The sequence below is a fragment of the Ascidiella aspersa genome, chromosome 9 (assembly GCF_963924565.1).
Source record: "Ascidiella aspersa chromosome 9, kaAscAspe10.2, whole genome shotgun sequence".
Taxonomy (NCBI): domain Eukaryota; kingdom Metazoa; phylum Chordata; class Ascidiacea; order Phlebobranchia; family Ascidiidae; genus Ascidiella; species Ascidiella aspersa.
The window spans coordinates 25897261-25919817 of NC_139455.1; the positions used below are offsets into that span (position 1 = coordinate 25897261).

Sequence of the window (22557 nt, forward strand, 5' to 3'; positions counted from 1 at the left end):
TTTCATTTTTGTTTTTATTTGCTGTTTGAGAATTAAAAAAAAGCTTAAAATTTATGTCACGCATGAGTGCGTAAGAGTTACATTTTTATTAATGCGTAACAATATCCACTGTAGCTTGGCGTATTATACTTTAAAGTGAAGGTTAATTTTTTAGTTTATTTAGTTTTATTCAGTAACAACATCAGCGTGTTAAACTTTAGGAGGTAGTTGCAATGTCGCTGTTTAGTTTTGGAGATATTTTAAGCCGAATTCCTTTTCCTTCTGCGACTAACTTGAAGAGGGTTGCTGTTGTTTCATTCTCACTTGCAGGAATTATTTCTATTTTATCCACTGCAATATATCTTAGAAGGTAACCATTTCTTACTGTTTAAAATGTTCAGCCAATACAAATACTGCCGCTGGTCTAGAATCCTACCACATTATTAAAACAACGCACAACAGAACATTTGGGTTAGGGTGGGTCAAGTATTATTATTAAACAATAAATATAATAATACTTAACTCATTTATTTTATTGAAGCGTTTTAGCATTTTTTTGTTCACTACTTTGATTATTTAATTTGCTTTTTTCTGTGTATTCATTAAATAAACAATTTAAAAAAAATAAAAACGCAAATTTAAATTCTTAATCTTTTGACCGAAAGTTCCTACTTTTTTTTAACTAGGGTTGGCAAGCTTGTCAATTGACCGGTCAAATACTCATATTGGATTCCAATGTTGTACATTTTTTAAGGTTGTTTTGTGATGTAAGTTTTTAATAATACTTTTTAAAAGAATTAAAATATAAAATGGTAGGGTTTACCTGATGCAAACACATGTTCTGTGGTAATAACTAAGTGTTTCTACTAGAAAAGTAGATTTATTTTGTTTAGCTTAGAATAAATGCACCTATATGATGAATCGCGTTTTCCATAAAAGGAAACATTAGTTGGGTATACCACAATTTTTTCACTTAGAAATTTAGAAGAACCAAATCCCTTGTCTCCAGTGGGCCCTGGTGATGATTTAGAAAATTCAAATAGTGACAAAAGTTGTGACGAGAAGTAAAAATATTTTTTTACTGATGTATTTACTTGTTGTTAAATTTCCTTAACAAACTTGTTGGCTTAACTTGGTGGTTGTAGTAATGGTAAAAATTACTACAATACTGCTGTGCTGTAGTATTGCTTGCAAGAAGGGCATGGTTTTGCAAAAATTCTTATTGATAGTCAAAAAATAATTGTTTTTGTTTTACAAACCATTGCACTTGAGCCAAAACTTTCATATATTTATTTAAAGTTAAAATTAAGGTTTATTTTGAACTTCAATTGCATTTTGATGATGTGTATAGTATTTGATCAATATTTGACCGCATTTTATTTGACCGGTCAAATGCCCAACCCTATTTTTAACACTGTCTTTTATCATTCAGAAAGAGGAAAAAGAGGTTTTCACCCGAGCTTAAAGATGGCAAATCACCTCGTGATGCAATTTCAAGACCAGGATATTTGCCCAACACAAGCACTGCTAATTCATGTAAGAATATTAATCTTACAATTTTTATTATAGGTTTACTATAATTTTAATTAGTCAGATGCAATATATGTCTAATTGCAAACTTTAGATATTGCAGAGGGGAGATGACTTTGTAGCTTAAAATTTGCGGCTGTAATAATTTAATGGCTAAAACAAGGTAGTATAACAAAAACATTAGCGGGACAAATGTTTTGTTCAATGAGCAATTGCTAAACGCATTTTATGATAACTTTACCTGAATCGCTAGTTGTGGCAGCCTAACCTTAAACGTATGGTTTTTCTTAACATAATACTTTCTTATTTAAATATGTAATTCCTATGTAAATTTAAAAAAGATAGGCCATACTTGTTATTTAACAGTGATAATTTAATTTTTTTTCGAATGTAAACATTTCTACCTTTTTACATCTGAGATTTTCTTATTATTGATTTTTTTTAAAGTTCACTATCCTTTTGGCTTTCAGCTTTAATATATATTCATAATTATTCCAATTTATTTCTTTAGCTCCAACTAGTGCCAAAATAAAGAGAAGAGTTCGGCGTCGTAGAAGGAGATCGTTGAACAACAGTTTCACGTCTTCATCCGCTGCAAGCAGTTTTCACAGTAACCGGTATTTTATTGTATTCTGTTATACTTTAATTTATATTGTAAGCAAATAAACTGTAATAAGAGGATTATTATAATTCTTTAAAGATAAATCTATTTTGGGGGTTAAATGAACAGTGCTAAACAATTAAAATTTTGGTGTTTGTGTTTTTTTTTTAGACAGGCTGTTGTAATTTGATTAAAGCTACTATGCCCAATAACTGTTTTAAGCAAATAAATTGTGATCTAAAGAAAACCTAACAAACTGGAATCGCATTTTATTCAGTGGAACAATAAATATTTATTTGGCAAATAAACCACTAAACTTTTAGTATTTAGGTTTGTTGTGTTTTCATTTTTACAAGCAATATATAAAGTAAATGTATGTTTAGGTGAATTGAACAATGGTAAAACTATAATCATTGCCTTGCTTGTTGTAGTAGTTTTGCAGCAATATTTACTTTATTATTGTATTATATATATGCTACTTTACAACAACTCTTGCATCACATAAAATTTACTTAGATAAATAATACAGTGCCTCAAAGCTATGGTTGCTTTATGCTTTTTAAAGTCTTTAAGTGTTTTTAAATTGATTTTCATATTAGGAATTTTTGAAAGAACTTTTTTGAAATACCTTTTCAAAAGTCTTCAAATAGTCGTTTTGAAAATTAATTTTATTACATAAAAAAAATGTTAAGCAATCAAATTTAATGTCTCACAGAATCCTTAACTTTTCTTTGAAAAGTATGTCTGAGTTTTCTTCTGTAAATTGTGTGGCAACCCTGCATTTGTGTTTGTGTATTGATTAATAACTAAAGTTGATTGAGGAAATCCTGTAAGTTAAACAATACCCAATTGATTGAAATGTGTTTAGATGGCGTCGATCCTTGCTGACAACGGACAGTGAAATGGATCAAGTGGAATCACTTTACCAAGAAGGTAAACTTAACTTGACCTTGGATTACTGCAAAAGTGGCTTTTTATATTTGCTCTGCAATGTAAAGGGGTTACAAAAGTCTTGTATTGTGACTAAGTTTTGCATTACTGGTTGAATAACTTGCAGGATTACCTTGTGAATCAAAATTAATAGTTATGTGAAGTAGAAATTCCAAAGCCCATACAGAAGTAGGCATTATTTTGAATGTTTCATGTATGTCTCTTGTGGAAAAAAAGATATTTGAAATGTTAACAAAATGATACCTTCTTCTGTATGGGCTTTGATATTCATTCTACATCTAACTACGACCTCAAGCCATTATCTTAAGATTTATTCGAAATGTTCGCAAAATGCTTTCTACTTCTGTATGGGCTTTGATTTTCATTTATGTCTAACTACAACTTACAGCCTTAGATTTCTTATGCTCCAAGCAGTATGCTCCATAACTAATAATATTTGTTACAAATTTTTTTATTAATATTTAGTCTGAACTAAATTATATTTTATGGTCATTAGGTCAAACAGTCTGTTTGGCTTAAAATTGAGCAGCCATTGAAAAAAATATGAATACTTGTGACAGTTTTAAAATTATAAATGATGCTTTCAAAACTTAATTGTGTATCATTTACATCAGTGTTTCTATTTTGTTTTCTTATATTAGTCTGAAGGCCAAAATTATTTTAAATGTATATAGGTGTTGATTCGTTCGAAGCTGCCTTACAAAAATGGGAAGAAGCAACTTCTATTCTGCAGACCAGTAATCATTCAAGGTATGCAAGATTAGTAGTAATTAGTTATATATTAAGAATAATTATAATTGGCTTATAAAGTGGAAATGCTTCATAATGAAATGCTTTTAGTTGTTCCATAGCTCAACTTAATTAATCAAAAAGTTTTTCAGGTAACGTTACTTCTCTTCACGAATATTGTGTAATAAAGATTAATATAAGCAGCCTGTGTATTCAATAGACAGTTTATAATGTCAATAATACAATGCTTGTAGTGTTTGATTAAATGTAGGTAACCTTTGACCTAATTTTACTCTAATCCTCAAGAAAAAGGAAATTTACCTTAAACCAGTGGTTCTTAAACTGTTGGTAATGCCGCTGAAACCGGAATTTTATTAATTATTAAAAAATTATTGCCTAGCATGCTGAAATGCAAAAAGTAGGCAAATTTTCATGAAATATCAAATATTGGTTCATTAATTTTTCAAACATTGCTTTGTTAAGACAATAAAATGCAAACACAACATAGTTAAACTTTATTGTATGTTTCAAAAGTGTATTAATTCATTAGTTGATCAGACTTCGTTTTTTTCAATAGTTACTCTTAACAGGTCTAACCATGTCAAAAAGGCTGAGAACCATTGCTTTAATATACATCCTTTATTCTTGTTACCTCAATATACAGCTCAAAATTCTGGTTTGTTGTGTTTTGTATTTCCTGCTTATTAACATGCGATGATGATGTTATTGTTATGAGCTGTGTTTTTATTGCAGCGATGACAGACAAGCCGATGAAAGTTTTTTTCTTCCTTCATTTTCAAGCGATGGGGCTCACAACGATAATTCATCTGAAAACCATAAGTAGGAAATAATTTCTATTTTAATAATAAATTTTTAGTTTTGCTAAACTAAAAAAATTGTATCTATTCTGTTTATATATACTTATTAATTGTCAAAAATGTATTTTCCTACAAAAAAAGAAAATATATCAGCCTGCAAATTTAAATCATATTATTAAATTAAAGAAATTTATGTTACTTCTTTTGTATATCAGGATTTAGCTACTGGGTGTAAATAATTAATTAATTGAATGGCAAGTTACAAATGAAAATTAAAAGTAATAATATAAAGCTGGAAATACTAACTATAATTAATTGAGTTCTTTTTAATTAATTGAGTTTCACACAAATGGGTTTGTTTAAGTAAAACTCACCAATTGAAGGGTTTCACACAAAACTTGTCTTTTTACCAATATATTTGGCAAAGCAATTTGTTTAAAAGAAGATATGCAACCTTTGTTACTTTATTCTGTTCTCTTAAAAAATGATTTTTGCTTTTATTTTATTGTAAATATATAACAATCATCATTACAGTTTTTATTATACAACTTAAATATGATCAATAATGCTAATTATTATTTTACTTCGCTAGTGGAGTCGTGCGTTCAACTTCATTTTCAAGCTCGGTCGGAAGTTACAAGAAAGTACAAAACAACAATTACTCTCAACCTGAAGGTCACCTTGATGATTTGCTGCTTGAACTTGAAGAACGCAGCGTAAGTTGTTTATGTTTATTAGAAAATAAATAATACGCAAATATATGATGAAAGTCACAATGCCCTAAAAATTCAACATATACTGTGCTTAGTGTGAAAATGCACCCTAAACGTAAAGTAACCTTGTACAGCATAAGTTGTTTATTTTTAAATGAAGACACAATTTGTCTGTTCTGCTTGCTGTGATCATATAACAGGTCAGAGGATTGAAAAAATAACCATAATACTCTTAAACTAAAAAAGGGCTCTTTTTCGCACTTTCAATTATACTTTTTGGGGGGAGCTTTGTAGTGTTACTTTTATATCTATTGTCTAATAATATATATTTTTTAGTAGTTTATTTGTAGTTTTTATTGAGTATATAATTTGAAAAAAAGTTGTGCAAAACATCATATTTTACTTCTGTTCCAACGGCTTCATACAAGGTGTTTGTTGTTTAACCACGCAAATCTGCAAAACTGCGTTTTAGCTTTGTTTTGCTTTAATTGAGTTTTAATTTTTTTGGCATGAAGTGCTGATTTAGCCTTTACTTTATTTTCTCTTTATTCTCTTTAAAGAACTCAACTTCCCAAACTTTTCCCGAAAATAGAGCTCTTTTTGCATAATGCACTTTTTATTTAGAATTTTCGGGCATTGTGGTGTTACTTTTATATTTATTGGGTATTTTGGAAAAAAATTCGTGCAAAACATCATATTTTACTTGATCTGTTCCGGCCTTACACAATATGTTTGTTGTTTAACCACGCAAATCTGCAAAACTGCGTTTTAGCTTTGTTTTGCTTTAATTGAGTTTTAATTTTTTTGGCATGAAGTGCTGATTTAGCCTTTACTTTATTTTCTCTTTATTCTCTTTAAAGAACTCAACTTCCCAAACTTTTCCCGAAAATAGAGCTCTTTTTGCATAATGCACTTTTTATTTAGAATTTTCGGGCATTGTGGTGTTACTTTTATATTTATTGGGTATTTTGGAAAAAAATTCGTGCAAAACATCATATTTTACTTGATCTGTTCCGGCCTTACACAATATATTTGTTGTTTAACCACAAAAATCTGCAAAAATCGCATTTTAGCTATATATTGCTTTAATTGAGTTTTAATTTTCTTTGCATGAAGTGCTGATTTAACCTTTACTTTATTTTCTCTTTATTCTTATTTAAGAACTCAACTTCTCACACTTCTCCTGAAAGCCAGATTCTAATTTGGCTTTCTTCCTGCCTTTCTTCTAACTCTGCTTCCTCTGAACAAAAAAGTTTTCCAAACTTTAAACCTCCTTCTGGTCTTTCTGGCCCAAAAAAGTCGCGCGAAAGCCTACTCGAAAAACTACATCACTTTGCACAATTTGAACTGCGCAGAATGGCTAAGGAAAATGTAATTTAAAAAGCTTGTATTTCTATTTACTAAAATATGGAAAGAAAAGGCGATACATTTCTGTAACATACAAATGACAATGTTATGTTTCAAAAACAACTCTTAATATGGCTTTTGTTAAATCTATATTTTGGTTTACTTTTCCCTGTTAATTAGTGTTTGAGAAACCTTATTTTTAGTACAAAATAAAATCATAGCTCAATTGTAAGAAACACTTTTATTAAAATAAGGTACGTAGAAAATTTTTAAGTTCAATTTATTGCACAAGACTTTTTAAAATTCCCTAAACGAAAAGCCACAAGGGTGATGAAACTTAAATTAAGGTTGTGAGAGTTGAAAAATAAAGATGTTTTTAGAGAATTTTGGCATTCTTTTAGGTCAACGACAGCAAAGACTTTTCTTCATTCGAGAAGCAACTTCAGTCGATAGTGAACCACGCCCAGCATATTCAGGATGCACTTGGATCAGTGGTCTACAACCATAGTGATACTGGTGAGTACATTAATTATCTTACTTAAACACTGGTACAGATGTGGCACAATAGTTTTATGAAGGAAAAAACTGTAAAATAGGTTTAGAACAAAACACAACAGAACGTATTTCAAAACAGATTATTCTGTAAAATTAATTAGAGCGACACAAATGAAACTAAATCTAGCTTTTTAAATTGATCTGTGGCCCACCTCAAATGCTTCCATGGCCCACCAGTGAGCCATGAACGAAATTGTTGCCAGCTTAATTTAACAAAGGAGAAATAAGACTGTAGCGTAAAAAATTAATTTAATAAATATGGGTCATGTCTTCATATTTCCTTCGCAATTTTCGTAAAATTTCGAAAAATCTTGCTGTGAACCAATCTCAATAAACCTTCCCATATATAAAACTACTTATAAAACTGGCGACCCAATCAAATGGAAGCACAATTTTGTGTCCCACCCAAATGTTTAGAATCACTGCCTTAGCCTATTGTCACATTATAGTTTTATCTATTGAAAGGTTTCGCCTCTTGTTTGGCTTATATTACAAGCAGATTAAATGTTCTTATAAGAGCTTGATCTCGCATTTAGTTAAGATTTAATTTCACTTTCACATCAAATTAATATAATTTAAATATTAATCACATATTAGATTATAGTATTACAAGATTAGGTGCTACTTATTATTCTACTTTATAAATTTATATCTCTGCCGAATATTGAATATAAGTTTAGTATGCTTGTAGGATTATCCCATAGCTTTGCGCTAATCTTATTAATATTATAACAACATGTTTCCTGTATCTTCCCAAAGCACTATGTTATGTGTGTTCAATCTTATAACCATGATGTATTTTATTTATTAAAATTGCATTTCACGTTTTTGTTAAATATATTTATTTATTTAAAACTTGCGAACATGTACATTAAAACACTCTTACAAAGCAACAAAAATCCTTAAAAATATTACTAAAACAAACTCAGAATCTAGAATAAAAGGTAATAATATAAAACTATTAACGGATAAATTTAATAAAAAAAAATTACAATCTAAACAAAATAATTTATATATATGTATTTTATCTCCAACTTGTTGATAGGTTCTGACACCGACATCACCTTGACTGGATTCGATGACGATTTATCTGACGCAGATTCTGAATCCAACGCTTCATACGTCACAGCTCAAGAGGTAGTTTAATTTTATTGAGGACGCGGAGTCGGTTAAAATTATTCACCAATGATACATAGTTGGAAAATATTCCACCTTTACTATTTACAGCTTGCGGCCTTACGTATTTTGGTTTTGGTTCTGCTCTTATGTGCACGTCTTACCCGGATAATCTCACATAGTCTTACTCGGATTTTGAGTCCGACTCCGCAACCCCGCTAACATTACTTTTTGAATCACATCAATTTTAAATATTGTGTAAACGTTTGCCATTGAATAATTTGTATTATACATATAGCTGGAGGTCGTAGTCTATTATATTCTTGTATAAACTTGCACAATTTATAGACAAATTAGAAAATCCTGTTAAATGGGATACATGTGCTTGCGCTAAGAATCGTTCTTTAACTTTGTTTTTCGTGTGCGTTCTATAGTTTTAGGCACTCGGTTGCAGAATGTACTTCTAATTTGTTGCATTTCAATTACTTTTTTCTGCCTTTTTAATTTTAGAAAACTAGCTTACGAGTTTAATTATTCAGTTAAAACCGTGTTTTGTCTATTTCCAGTTTCATTAAACTATTTTATTGTTTTCTACACCGGTCGTATAGCTGTAAGTTTTGGGAAACTCTGTTATATTTGTTTTATGTTATTGAACTTCGACCGTAGAGCTGTAACTTAGGTACTTTTTCATTTTAGAAACATAGCTTCGACTAATTATTTCAGATGCTTTGTGTAATTTTGGGAAACTCTGTTATATTCCTTTATTAAATTGTACTTCGGTCTTAGTTGTAACTTTTATACTTTCCAGTTTTGGGAAACTCGTTCCCAGGATTCAGCTCCGAAACGTCACTTCATGCTTGAGCGCGCATTGGAAGCAGTCGAGCGTGGAGAGGTCTCTTGTAGAACTTACAGGTCGGTTACAATATTTGCAAGAAACTCAGCAACATAAGGCCAAAAATAGTAAAAAACAAACAAGACTGCACAAAAGCAACAGTAAGGACAAAAAAACTAATTCAATTTCAAGTTTTTAAATCTTTGGAAGTCTTTGAATTAATTTGTGCATTGAAAAGTACTTGAAAAACCCTTAAGCTAAGTTTTTTATGTCCAGCTTTTGATGTGTTCAGAAATTTCTGTTACAAAACAATTAGAAACTATTTTAATTGTGTCGACCAAAAAAAAATTTTCGAATGTCTTTGATTTTTTCATAAAACTATGTTGCACTCACGATTTAGAATTAGAGGAAGCATGTTGTCGTAGTTTATGTTAGCCACGTACAACACACTTTCGATATTTATATATCCTTAACCTGTTATATAGTAAAATAATTAGTTTTCACTTTTAACTACTGCAGTGGTTCTCAATCTTTTTTCTTGGCCCATTGACGTTGAAAAAAAATTATGTGGCCCAATAGATTTTTATGAAAGAAAAAACTTTAAAATAGGTGTAGAACAAAACACAGCAGAACATATTTAAAAACAGATTATTTATTGAACCGTGCATTAGTGAGATACTTGCGGCTGAACAATAAATTTACATTCCTTTTTAATTCCTCCCAAAGTCATTATTTCTGTAAAATTAAATATAGTGACACAAATGAAACTAAATCTAGCTTTTTTAAATTGGTCTGTGGCCCACCTCAAATGTTCTAATGGCCCACCAATCTGGTTGAGGACCGCTGAGGTACTGTATTCTATTTTATCTGTGATTAAGATACTGAATTTATGGTACATCTTTATTCTTTATACTAGTGTTACACCATTCCTCCTTTTCACCAAAATACTTCACTTTTTTCAGATCTGACTTGTTAAAATGCAGCAATGACGACGAATTCCTCGCCAAACTTCAGTGCGTTCGTCAAGGATTCACTGTAAGTAGATTTTAATCCACCAACTTATACAGCACAGTCGGCCAATTAAAAAAGAATTTTGAGTCAGCTTGAGAACCACTGTAAAACTAATCGTATAACGCAGTGGTTTCCAAAGTTTTTTGGCTCACGGCACACTAAAAATATCTTAAATATTTAGGGGCACACTTTTGATAAAATAACATTCATCAGTCATTTTACAATCTACCTTAACACACAACAAACTATATGTAAATATCTTAATATTATTAATTTGTAATGGATTCAAGTCTAAAATACTTGCGTGTACGCCTATTGGTAAAACAAATACTCTATTTTCCGAAATTACAAAAGTCCCCAAGTGTTAAATTAGTCTTTTTATGGTAATTTTTGCGGGCTAGTTGTGACATTACCATCGTGAGTTGTTTTAGTGTTTCTCAACCAATGTGTGGCCGTGTAATTAGGTTGGGTCGCCGACTGCAGTAGATCACATGGTTATATTTTATTAAGATTTGTTCTGTGCAAGATTTCTCCAAAATTTAAGGAAATAAGGAACCAATATACTTAATAAAAAATAGTTATTTATTTACTTATTCATGCTAATGTCATATGTTTTGTTCGCTTGTAAGAATTGCGGGACAATTGTGTCGCCAAAGTTCTGCTGTTATATTTAAGCCTAATATTTGGGTCTATGTAAAAAAGGTTGAGAAACACTGATTTATAGGGAAAATTTGTAATTACACGTGGACCTATGGTGTGTGAAACACCTGGTGTACGTTTGTTTCCTATCATTGAAATAATGCTTAATATGTACAAATAGGCTGATGTAATATTTTTCACTTTCTGCAATACCCGGTAAATCGAAGCTATTAAACTTAATCTATTATTAAATGTGGCTACATTTGTCCTATGATAATGAAATAAAATCAATATTTCCACCTATGTCTTTGTCATAACGTTTATTTACGTTAGGTTGTAAACAATATACTTCATCCAAAAAGGCGAAAGCAACTTTACTTTTTTCTTTCCGAAATATTAAGCAACCGCCATTTTGTGTCTTTGCTGACCAACAGGTGATGCTCGAGGACGAGACGGTTTGTGATTGGCTGGCTGAATCTGGTCGCTCCATGGTCGAGTGCATTCTGTGCGCAGCCGAGCGGAACATCGACGACTTCAGTAACGCATTTACACGCTTGATTGATTTCGTAAAAGAGCCAAAAAACTCGGCGAAAATTGAGGAGGAATTAAAAGGAAGAAAGGTGAGAAATAAAATAATTAAGGGAATGTCCGATAATGTCAGATCGCTACCGATACCTAAGTGATAATATCGGCACTGGCATCAATACTCGTCCGATACTAGGGTGATATCGGTGCCGATCAAACAAAATTTTTTAGAAATTTTCTTTCTTTTAAATAACCAAGCATTTAGTAGCCATCTACTGGAAAACGAACCTAAGTTGTTTTTGCTTAAATGTATAAAGCATACCAGGCAAATTGCAACTAAAGTTCTTTAACCAAAGGTTTTAACGATATTTTTTTAAATTTACGTAAATAGAGTAAATTAATATCGTATCAGGCAGTTGAACTTTTTGCAAACGCTTTATTTATCAAAACAGTACCTAATACCTGGCACCCCAGGCAGTAACCTAATACTTAATAAAATTCCTGCGTCGTTTAGTTATTTACCCACACCAAAATATTTTTTTGGAAATAGTTCTAGTTTACGTCCAATTATTTCCAAACTCTTGCCACATAGGCCTTTTTAGTTTGTCGTTTTCTTCGACTAGCTTCTAAAAGCCAAAAAAAGGGTCCGTTTTTTTTATAATAATTTGCTTTAAATTAACCGTTTTGCCATCTACTGTTTACACTACTTCTTAAAATCTCTACACTAACCATTTCCAACACGTTTTGCATAGAATACCAACATCGTCATATAATGTTTAACAAGCGTGTCTTGATGAGTAGACTTTAATTTGATTTGCAAACTGCACCAGGTCATGTCAGGAGACTGTTCCACTAATTTCCTGTTATTGCAATCAATCGACCAGCACCGTATTAAGACAGCTGATTACTGCGCACGATACATATCACATCGTTACATACATAACATAAACACACCAAAACAATACAATTCTTTTTTCGACTGCTAAATGTTAGGTGTCAAAATACAGGAATTGTTTTCAATTTTTTTTTATCGACATTTAGAGTCATTTTTTGAGTTCTTTAAATTTTAACATGGACCAATATGAAATTATATATGCTGTTGCTGCCAGGCATTTTTTCAATTGCAAAAATTGGAAGCGCAATTTCACATTTAAAATACAAAAATGATCTCTTATAACAATGCCAAGGCATCCGTATGCTGAGTCATAAGAACCTCAATACAAGAAGCCCCAGTATTACCCGCAATGATTGCTAGCCATAATATGACCAATCACAGACAAGTGTTACAGGGTTGATATTTTGCAGTCGCCCGCTTTTATGAGAGTGCAATTTGCATCGGACCAGTGTTGATTGAAACCAGGGTCGGGACTCCGCAGCCCTGGTTGAAACCCACGTGCTCGACTGGCGAGCGACCTTAAGAAATTGGTGGTTTCAGACCTACTGCATAAAATATTGAAACCACGAATACCAATTTATTAGAGCTGCGCAAAAACACCGAAAAAAAGAGAATAGCGGGTCAAACCATTAGCGAAAAACAATTTCTACATGTTTTGGCGAGCGTGCTTATTGGTAGATTTAAACTCAATATTTACCCTGTGTTTTATACTTTTTCCCGTTGATACCTTATTCGTTGTGTCCAGGTTGTCCAGATGACTTTTTACGACGTGGTCCTTGATTTTATCATCATGGACGCTTTCGACGACCTTGCTCAACCACCCGGAACGTTGACCGCAATCATGCAGAACCGGTGGTTGGCCGAGTCGCTAAGGGAATCGGTGAGTGAAATGCGTGTTTTTCGATTTTGTTTCGTACAAAATCGGTAAATTTTGATTTCTTTTTTGCAACTTATAGTTTTAATATGTTATATAGGCATCGTTTAACGCAAGAATTTGCATTACACACTTATGTTAATAACTTTTAATAAATCATGCACAAGAGTGCTTTACGAAGAGCTTTTGTGTTTTTGTTCATTTATTTTAATTTAATATGAATAAGAGTTTATTAAATAAAGGGACAAACTAAAATCTTAGTTTGATTTTATTTTCAATAAATTCAAATTTTGAACATGATCGTACGATATGAATAAAAATCAACAACTGACAGTGTTAGAACAGGCTTAGTTCCCAATAAAAACAAAAAGTAATAGCAATACTTTTATTTTATCAACTAATATAATTTACCTCCAGGCGCTTTCTGCCGCTGTTTGGTCGGTTTTGAAAGCGAAGCGAAGCCGTCTCATCTACAACGACGGATTCATCGCGCACCTTTATGACGTCAGCCAACACGTGACCCCCGTGCTCGCTTGGGGATTCCTGGGGCCTGAAGGTCACCTCAAGGACATCTGCATCCACTTCAAGGTGACCTTGACTAAAGATATTTGTAGGACGAATCAGACAAAAACGAAAATTAAAGTCGTTCTTAAACGAAAGTTGTAAAATATTAAGAACTGTCATGTGTTAGATTGGAATATATGTCGATTCTTTTATCGTATTTTTTATTAAATTTTGATAATTTTTTAGTTTTATCTCGCTTTTTTGACGAAACCCGCTCCCTGTTTGCGATAAATGTTTTAACAACTAAAATTGCATAGTTATTCAAAGCGTAAACCCCGCGAATTTTGGTGTAAGTGCTTAATGACCTATTTAATTGTGTAAGCATTTCTGGGTTGTCCTTACTTAAGTTGGTGTGTCGTGGTAGGAGCTCACATTTAAGTTAATTGTGAGTGTTTGGCGATGATGAACTTACACCGATGCTGTTGTTAATAAAGTCCACTATAAAGACCAAGTATCGCATCCGTTAGTTTTCGCAAAGATTTTTTAGAAAAGCCTGTTGCAATGATAAATCTCAAAACCAACTTACTTTTTAGAGCGAGGTCGTTAGTTTCCTTCGAAGTTTATTCTCGCTTCAAAAAGTCCGATATTCTTCCAACGCCCAGATGGCAGACGACATTCTCCGACTCACGCGAGATAAGTTCGACTCCCTACTGCATTTCCTGCAGGACTCTGCCGCTCTGGATGTCAGCAGATAACACCCCTACCCTGCCGCTACGGATCAGGCGACTTTTTATTTGTACGCATTTAAGTTTTTTTCTGTTTTTAGTTTTTTATTTTATTTAAATAACTTGACTTGTCCTGAAACATAACACGTAACATGAGTTTATATGACAAGGGGAATAATACATAAACCTAGTACTTTATTATCTGATACCCGAAATTTTAGACAAACTATCGCAAACCACTTACTACGACTAAACCAAAAAAAATGCCGTATTATATACTTCTAATAAGCAAGATTAACAACCTCCTGTTTTTAGCGATATTTTTTGTGCAAAAAGTGTGAACCAGTCGCTTTTAATACCACTGGTTCGCTTGTAATGTTGTGCAACTACTTATTTGCAATTTACAAACTTTAAATCATGTTCTTCCTTTAGTGTTGATGCTAAACTGGTTTGTCCACAACGTTTCGTGTCACGCAAAGCATTACCAGCACCAGTCGCTGTGAATTTCCCTCCATTCAAAACTGTTGCGTTAAATCAGTGGTTCTCAACCTTTTTTATCCCTATAAGCAAAAGAGTTTGCGGACTTAAGTTATAAAAATAAATTTAAAGATCTAAAGCTATATCCATTGACACACTCTCCCACTTTATTTTAGTTTTGAATGCACCAAAGCCGTCTCTTTTATATAAAATGCATCAACGCCTGCATTTAACATGTACTTTAACAACCCAAGTCACCCACAATACATAGTTAAAAATTTTGCCCCCAAATTCCACTTTTACAATTTACATTTTTCGGCTTTATCAATTTCCACCTTGGTCCGAATCTAGAGAATTAAACCGACTCCGCATCCCTGGTTTGAACAAATAGTAATTATACAAAATGCATGTTTCGCCGTGAACGCTACAAAGGTAAAAGGTAATTTTTATTAAATGAGGCTATAAACTTCGCACTACACGAAAGATTTTTTAAGATTGTATGACGTGACGTCATTCTTTCACGTAGTGGTCCTTCAATGATACGTCATCCAAGCCTACTCAGGTGCAAAGCCCCTGATGCAACGAGATAGTAATTATACAAAAATGCAACTTGATGGACTGTGGGTCGTGAAACTGCTTTAAAGCTAGATCAGTCGTTTTATCCGTTTTCCAGCAATTATGTCACTGTGACATTTGTCCTCCTGGTGAAACTATAACTGCAACAAACTGCGTGTTTTCTTTCGTTTTGTGATATTTGTTGTTTGGTCGTCGTATCAGTATAACGTGTTTATAAACTTGATGAAAATCCAATTTTATGTTTTATACTTGTAACCAGGTTTATATTTCAACAAGATAAACAAGCCACCCACTGTTAACCCGATTTTTATCTTATTCACCTTTTAATATCAAACAACACGGTTCAGCAAAACCAATTGACGACGAGACCAAAAAATCCGCAGTTCCAATGGTAACTATTGTTAAGTTTAAACGTGTAAGGCACAAATTGACTATTATTACAACTTAACCGAAAATATAACAACACTTATCACAAGTTAACAAAATATGGCGAATGAGACGTTTTTTGTAGGTAGCTTTAAATTATTTTACTCGAAGTCACAATATTGAATTACGCAGCAAAACGACTTGAAGCTATCGAACATTCGTTTAAATTAAATAAATAAAAAGAAAAACCTTTTTATCTGCGCAAATTACTACTTGCTCGCGGCACACTTAAGTATATTTACAATCGCCCTTGACACACAACAATCTATTTGTCAATGTCTCAATGTTATCAATTTTAATGCTTGCGTGTAATGCCTATTGGAAATACAAATACTTCTTTTTTCAAAATTACAAAAATTTTTGCGGCACACTTAACAATCTCTTAAGGAACACTTGTGTGCCGCGTCGCACAGTTTGGGAATCACTGACTGAGCCAGTCCTTTACTATAAAGAGTAATTTCTGTGTAAAACATTAAACAAAGCTGTTTATAAATTATGTGAGATTCGTTTTTACAACAAGTAATTAGACTTCAAATGTGGCACTAAATGAAATGTCCAAATCAATCTTTCTATTTTATAATTAAGTAACAACGAATATTTGTGTTTAAGCGCCGTGAGCTAATCACCATATTGGGATTTGATTAGAAGGTTCTCGTTTGCTTACAAGTTTGCTCACACTTGATTCGACACTATAGCAGTACAAGACATAGTTTAGTGAGAACAGTGGTTTTTCATCTGTGGTAATACTAATAATATAGGAGGGTATTTAGCGTTTTTTTGCCGTCGTATTTTTGTTGGTCAGTTTAGCAATGATATGAGATACCGTCTACGGGTTATACAGCTGTGTAGCAAAACTGCCGTACGCATTCAGAGTTACTTGGTTAACATTAGACGTAAATAGTAATTGTTTTCAATACAGCTTGCAACGTATAGTGACTGTATTGTTAAAATGTTCCTTCTTTTGAAGAATAATTTTTGAAGATCTTTCAGTGAAAGACGTGATAGTTTACAAACCGATACTTTATGTTAATTCGATGAACATTTCTCGCGGAGGTCGCGCTTACCAAAGAAATGGCAGCAATATCGGTAAGAAGTTAATTATTATGATAAGTGCCGTGATGAGTGTAATTATAAAATAATACTCTTTTCAAGCCTGGATGATATTTAGACTGTTTATAAAAACAGGTAGGCCCTATAAAATATAAGATAATTTTTTTAAATTTTACAAAAAACTATGTATTTCGCTGGATAGAACGTGCGAGCTACAAGTAACTAGATTTATAGTTTTCCGGTATTTTGACCTTGTCCGGATATCAAACCTACTTCAAAAAATAATAATTAAGATTAACCACCTAACATATTTTTCTCTAATTTACTTATTTTAGCTGCGAGAGATGGAGCCAAGCCAGATTTTTTGCGATCCTGGGAACTTTCTTATTGGAAAGGCAAGCACTGGAGTAGTGATCTTGGGGAAGCACCCGGTACATGGACCAGTGGCGATCAAGTGTTTTAAGACAAACTCGAAAAGGTGAGAAACACTGAACCTTGTTGTGCAACCGGCGCGGATCAAGGAATTTTGTTTGGGAGGGGAAACGTGACGTCATAAAAAGACCATAAAGTCTTACAGTTTCGTTCATGTTGTTTGATATGCCCAAACTTTATTATTTTCGGGGGTGCTATGAGACGCACAAACGACTTTATCAAAATGGGCGAAGACATTCTTGAAACGTAATAAGATTCACGCACAGCGCAAACAATTGTTGTCTCTCCTTAGTTAAAATAGGCAAAAATACAGTTTAGGTGCTCCCATTGGATCCGTCCCTGTTGCCATTTCTAAAAGTTCTATGTTTTATTCCACTAAGTTCTAGTTAAATTATTTAATTCAAACTTACAATTGGAAACCCACAAGTATCAAATTTCATTCGTTTTAACGAGAACCCAACTTCCGTAATGTTTATCAAACTACGTTTTGTTTTAATGTATATGAATTCACAATTGCGCTTGTTGTTCCTTTGTGACGTCACACATGAGACTTACAGTTATGACAGGGTGATTCCCCTTCGATGACGCTTTGACTTGGTAAGTTTTTAATTTGTAGAAAAAGTCTGAAAAACGGAAAAATGATAAACCATTCATCACCAAACTTTTTACTTATGGTTGGTTTTGTTCGAGTCTCTCTAGAGGGGAACCTTCTGGATTTTAAGTTTATTTACACGTTGACAGAAATAAAACATTTTAAAACGCCATTTTTAATTTAAAACAAGTCCTATATATTTCCTCATAATACATCCCACTTAAATTACTAATACTTTTTTTCCACATTCAGATTCAAAGTACCGGAAATTCAGGTCAGTGGCAACCACGACAACATAGCTCGTATTCACGGGTGGACGAAGTGGCCAAAAACACTCGGACTCGTGATGCAATATTACGAAGGAGGGAATCTAAAGGACTTCTTGCTATCCAGAAAACGCTACACAAAGCGCTGTGTATTGGAACCAGTGCTTTGCCTTCGTATTGCCTTGCAAATAGCAAAGGCTCTCACATTTCTGCACAACTTTTCGCCGGATAAATGTATAATCCACGGCTCTATACACCCAGGAAGCATTTTACTTACTGCAGATTTGCATTGTAAGCTGGCTGATTGTGGTGGACATAAGCTACTTAATAAACCAGCATTAAAATCGACAGTTATCCCACAAAGCAACGCATTTACCCCGCTTTTTTGTGCACCTGAAGTGTTGAAAGCTACAGTTTCAAACTGCCCACCTAAGCCAAGCACACAACATGATGTTTACAGCTACGGGATGCTAATGTACGTTGTATTAAAACATAATCTTCCATTTGGAGGAAAATGCAACCTCTTTGTATTAAACGCCATCTTCAACGGAATGCGTCCGGATTGTTCTTCAATTGAAAAGTGTGAAAAACATCTTCCCGGATCAGAAAGAGTTATTATATCGAGGATCGCTTCAATTATGAAAAGATGCTGGAATCAATCTCCCAACCATCGCCCAACTATGCTTGAAGTACAGAACGAGCTTCAAATGTTGTTCGACGGTCTTCAGCAAACTTTCCACAAGCAAAGACCCGACCTGGATTTGTTCCAACGCATCGCCGGAGCCGTTAAACAACAGAAAAGACAATCTGAACTCCATCTGAGACCGACCGATCAGAAGAAATCAGTTCCACTGGAAAGCTTCTCAACTCGAACCTGTAAGTTTGTCCGATAATATCGGACCGAGGCCGATATCCGATACAATGTTGTAGTTACAAGTCCGGTACCGGATGTCATGACCGAAATAGAGTCACGATAAGCATTTTGTTTTTTAAAGTTTTATTGTAAAATTTTGTTGACTAATGTAAATATTTGTTGATTCCTGTTAGGTAAAAAATTGACAAAATCATAGTTAATTTTTTTTGTTTCTGTTCTGTAACATTTTAAATTCATGTTCATTTTACCGTTCGCCCAATCAAGCATGTGGTTTGGCCTTTAGCCTCCATATAATGTTTCTTTGTTAATTCTTCGCCTACACATTAAAATATTGGCCATACAACTCTTGTTAAAATACAAACTAATGCATACAATGTTCTTCAATGGTTTTAAACAAATCATTTTTATCTTGCATTTAATGTGTTAACAGATTTCACCAAACCAGTACAAAAACCTACTTGGCCTATCACCGGTAAATGAAAGTTGGTTATTAAATAAAAGTATTTGCAACACAATTTTCAAATTCAGTTTCATTTCAAAATAAATCAATTTTATTTTGTCTACATAACGTTCCTGTGAACTTGTTTTATATGTTTATGAGCAGTTTGTTTAATTGCCTAGTCTTTAGTTTGACGTTTTCGTTTTATTTCTTTTATTTTTCGGGGGAATAAAATTTCTAAACTGGTTTACGCTGGAACTTTGGGTAAAGCACAAAACTGAATTTTTGAAATGTGACACAGCTACAGTCTTATCCTTAAGCCTACAGTTTTGCCTTTCATTCTCATATAATCTAAACCCGACTTAAGTAATATAAGACATTTGATGTCGGGCTACATGTTATACATACAATGTTCTCAATACGGTATTAGACTATTCACATTTACTTTGTTCCTGTTTTGTTTAACAGATTTCAGCAAACCAATAACACCACCTGCTGCAAAGGAACAGGATAGTCCGATCACCGGTAATTAGATTTGCTTATTAAATCGATTTAAGCTATTATTTGCATTTAAACGTAGTTTTTTGACTTGAAGCTTGTACGTCCGCTAATAGGGTTTACTATTAAAAAATATATTAATCGTAAAGGTAATTAATTATAAGAATTAACCTACACCACGTTTATTTTTATATTTGAGCTTATACCCTCAATTAACTAATCGATGGACTAACTTTAGTAATGTTAAATAAATAAACGTGACTCTCGAAATTGAATTCCTTATTATTGTATAAAGGCGGGTCCAAAGCTTCATATTTGTAGATAACTTTTGGGATATTTTTTATGAAAACCAATTACAAGCCAACATGTGACGTAGGGTGGACACAACAAGCTGGGAAAGCATTTCATATCCAGGGGTAAAAGTAGAAAACTTTTTCTTAACGTGACGCATGAACATTTTCAGATATGACGTCACTAAGTTACGTCATAACAAGACGTAAAACAAGTAACCCTAAGAAACCTGGGATTGATAAAGTATATGCAAATGGGCCCTAATTTAAATACATTAATGGAGATGGCGGGATGGCCTTGTGAAAAATCCACTTTTAGAAATACGGCATATCTGCGAATATCTCACCGGAAACGCGTTCATGTTTGGGATAGTAGGAAGCTTTATTCAGTTATTTAACCACAACGCCGTTCCAAACCGTTCCGACTTACTTGAACAATTTGGTACATCTAACTTAAAAGATTAGTCACAATATCACTGGGTAACTTCTGATTTTTTATAGATGTTACTAACCCTGCTGCGCAGCCCAAACCAGTCACTGAAAGTAAGCAAGGTCTGCAGCAAACCTTTCATCCTACTGGTGAGTAGTTTTTAAGTTTAACACTAACATAAATTTGTAAAAATGCCATAGGGCCCTGTACAGAAAAAATTAATTACGATGGCTTCTTGCGAAAGAGGTACATGGTTTATCCTAAAATTCAGATTTTTGTCCCACTATTGGTAATTCCATGAAAAGTTAGCTATGATAACTAACCAATAAGTTTAAATGTTATTTTATCTGCGAAATATACTTTAGTGGCTTTTTTACTAAAGGGCTAGAAAGACTTTATCCTAAATTCCGCCAACACTGTTAAAAAAATTGTCCAAAATCAATAATGTAGTGCAAAGTTAACGTTGAAAAATATGGAATTTAGAAAGTAGCCTTAAAAAAACCAGCAGCTTAAAGTGTTGTTTATTTCAGACGGAGACCTTTGTGCTCTCAACATTCTGCAGCGATACGTGAAACGCGTGCGCAAGAATAAAAACACGGATCTCATTGCCGAAGAATTCCAACATTTAATTCAAAACCACCTCCAAGTTACAGCAGAAGAACTGAGATTATTCGCAATTCAACTCAGAGAACAAAACAACTTTATCGAATCAATTCTGTTTTTCCAAATATCGTCTTGTCAATTCGCAAATTGTTCAAATTCCTTCGAATCTGTCGAAGGCCTCAGGAAATGTGCTCTGGGATTGCGGGAGGTGAACGTCACAATGTTCGAAAGTGACGTCACAATGAAGTATCATCTCGCAATCGATCGCGTGCTGCCGCTATTGCACGAGATGCGCCGCAGAATCGAACTCAAAGAAGATTTGGAGGAGAAAGTTCGTGTTTTGGGAGTTGTGTGGTGTTTACATGCGATAGAAGATGGCGAGGGATTGGTTGGAGAGTATAGAGCACAAAAAAGAACTTTAAAAGAAGCGATTTCGCTTATGGAAGATACTTTTAAACATAGAGCGACCAAGTACAAGGTTTACTCTTATTGTTTGAACAGCCTGGGCGCTGTTTACATGCAAAGCTCCGTGTCAAAAGCGGAGAAGTATTTTACGAGGGTTTTAGAAACTTGGAAATACACCGAAGACGTTAGTGAGGAAGAAAGACCTCAATTTGAAGAACATGTCAAAAGTTGCTTGGCTAGAATTGCAAACAAAAGTCGATAATATGTTGAAAATTAAGACTTCTCAATAATTACACAAAAATGTGTAATACGTCTTTGTTTTTATTGTTGAAAAAATTAATATTGTGAACGTGTGTATTTCGTGGTTTTTAATAATTTTACTAAAAATATTTCCTCCAAAAGTATTTAAGAGTACAATTCATTAAAATACTATTTGGGCTACCTTAATGGAATATATGAATTGCGTTGTTATTATTTTTTGATATGTATTTGCAATAAGTTTCTTATTTCTCGTGACATATTATTTGTGTACCATTTAACTTATAATTTGCCACTTTTTCAAACGACTGTTTTGTATTGTCATTTTACATATTTCGCTTATATATGCTTGTGAAACAAACGTTGTTCGAATCACAGCCTAATATTCAAGCGAAACGCGACTACGGTTTCTCAACTGATCGAAGATTTTTGAAGTTGAATTCTGCACTTGAGGGGGTAAATATTTTTCTCATTATTGCAAGTTAACACTCATTTTTAAACTAATTTTAAGTTCAATGCAACCTTATTTCAAAATGACGTACAGCAATTTGACAAATCGAAAAAATTACCAAACTAAAGACAAGAATTAAACTTAAA

The 22557-nt window shown here is 33.1% G+C and overlaps 2 protein-coding genes across 2 annotated transcripts; both read left to right on the top strand.

Moving 5' to 3' along the window:
• The first annotated feature begins 168 nt into the window (after positions 1-168).
• LOC146134668 (mitoguardin 2-like) lies at positions 169-15846 on the top strand. Its single transcript, XM_083396897.1, has 15 exons — positions 169-349; positions 1412-1515; positions 2021-2126; positions 2979-3043; positions 3736-3811; positions 4544-4630; positions 5201-5324; positions 7070-7184; positions 8269-8360; positions 9148-9251; positions 10134-10206; positions 11256-11441; positions 12987-13121; positions 13533-13703; positions 14213-15846. Exons 1-15 carry the CDS (start codon positions 213-215, stop codon positions 14372-14374), a joined length of 1737 nt encoding a protein of 578 aa, XP_083253023.1. The 5' UTR covers positions 169-212; the 3' UTR covers positions 14375-15846.
• A 1048-nt stretch (positions 15847-16894) lies between these two features.
• On the top strand, positions 16895-22258 carry LOC146134669 (uncharacterized). Its single transcript, XM_083397874.1, has 6 exons — positions 16895-16909; positions 17209-17351; positions 18150-19039; positions 19945-20001; positions 20766-20843; positions 21225-22258. Exons 1-6 carry the CDS (start codon positions 16895-16897, stop codon positions 21962-21964), a joined length of 1923 nt encoding a protein of 640 aa, XP_083254000.1. The 3' UTR covers positions 21965-22258.
• The last annotated feature ends 299 nt before the right edge of the window (positions 22259-22557 follow it).